The 1,189-nt window shown below is 43.9% G+C and overlaps 1 protein-coding gene across 1 annotated transcript; it reads right to left on the minus strand.

Moving 5' to 3' along the window:
- Nucleotides 1-6: 6 nt before the first annotated feature.
- Nucleotides 7-1,183, minus strand: LOC124233933 (E3 ubiquitin-protein ligase TRIM22-like; the record flags this gene model as incomplete). Its single annotated transcript, XM_046651224.1, has 3 exons — nt 1,038-1,183; nt 708-734; nt 7-449 (listed from the first exon to the last, which is right to left on the minus strand). Coding segments are annotated over exons 1-3 (525 nt in total), but the record flags the coding sequence as incomplete, so codon positions are not given.
- Between the last annotated feature and the right edge of the window lie 6 nt (nt 1,184-1,189).

Here is a 1,189-nt window from a genome sequence, read left to right on the forward strand (position 1 = left end):
GCCTGCTTCATAGTCTAGGAAAACCCCAACACGATGGGGAGGAACAGGCACGGAAAGAGTCAAGACATGGTAACCAGAGGTGGAAGAGTCCTCAAAGGCATTGTACGCAGATTCATCCTGTAATCCTATAACCCAGCAGCCAGCTTGAGGTCTGAATTTGGAGTAAACTTTTAGACGATTTTCTTTTCTGAGCTTCAACTGATAAAATAATCTTCTTGCGTGGTAAAATTTACGATTGCATACCCCCAGGATCCAGGCAATCTTTTTAGACACATCTACTTCCCAATAAAATTTCCCTGAGGAGAAACTTTGGAGGCCCACGGCATCAAAAACAGAAAAATCATATGAACCTGTATCCCCAGATGTAACAGGTTGCATAATTCTCACTTGTCTCTGATCCGCAGATATAACAATGTTACTAGAGCTAGTTGGACTCAGCATCACGTTCACTGTAAGAAAAATCACAGGGTCAGGTGAGGGATATAGGATGGGTGTGTCTTGTGACATTGTGAGGAGAAATATTGTGAATTGACTGGGAGGAACTTGTGGTGATGTGTCAGAGATGACTAGGACACTTAAGAGCTGTTGTATGTATGTGTGTTTGGGGAAGAACTCATGAAGCTAAGATCATGGGACATATTAGTAACCACAACTTCTGAAAAGGGATCAGAACATGGAGATTTGAAGACCCTGTAACTTCTTCTTACCCCAGTAGCATTGGGCCTCTGTGAGCTCTGAAATGACAAAAGTTGCAATGATGTTGTTAGAAGCAAAGGAGTAAACACTAGTCCCTGTCCTCTTTCTAGAGTGGAGACAGGAGTTGGGATTATTGTAAGGCTATGAACTGGTGAATGAGAGGACAAAGCAGATACCTGGCCATTCCCCCTCAGATCAGATCATCTTCAGAACAGAATCTCTCTCTCCTTATCAGGCCTACCTCCCCTCTTTGACCCTAATCTGGAAACAGCATCCATTCTCTCATTTTCCCCTGATACTACAAGAATTCAACACCCACACCCTTCCCACTCACTCCACACCTTTAAACACTTGCAGCATCCCGCTCAGATCAGGAACTCGGAATGCACGCTTCATTTTCTTGGAAACCTTTTTTGGCTCTTTCAAGGTCCAGGTCTCACTCCTAGAGAAGACAAAGGTTGATGATCACCACATTTCTGACCTAGGTCTCTCC

This window comes from Equus quagga, unplaced genomic scaffold, assembly GCF_021613505.1.
Source record: "Equus quagga isolate Etosha38 unplaced genomic scaffold, UCLA_HA_Equagga_1.0 49986_RagTag, whole genome shotgun sequence".
NCBI classification, from domain to species: domain Eukaryota; kingdom Metazoa; phylum Chordata; class Mammalia; order Perissodactyla; family Equidae; genus Equus; species Equus quagga.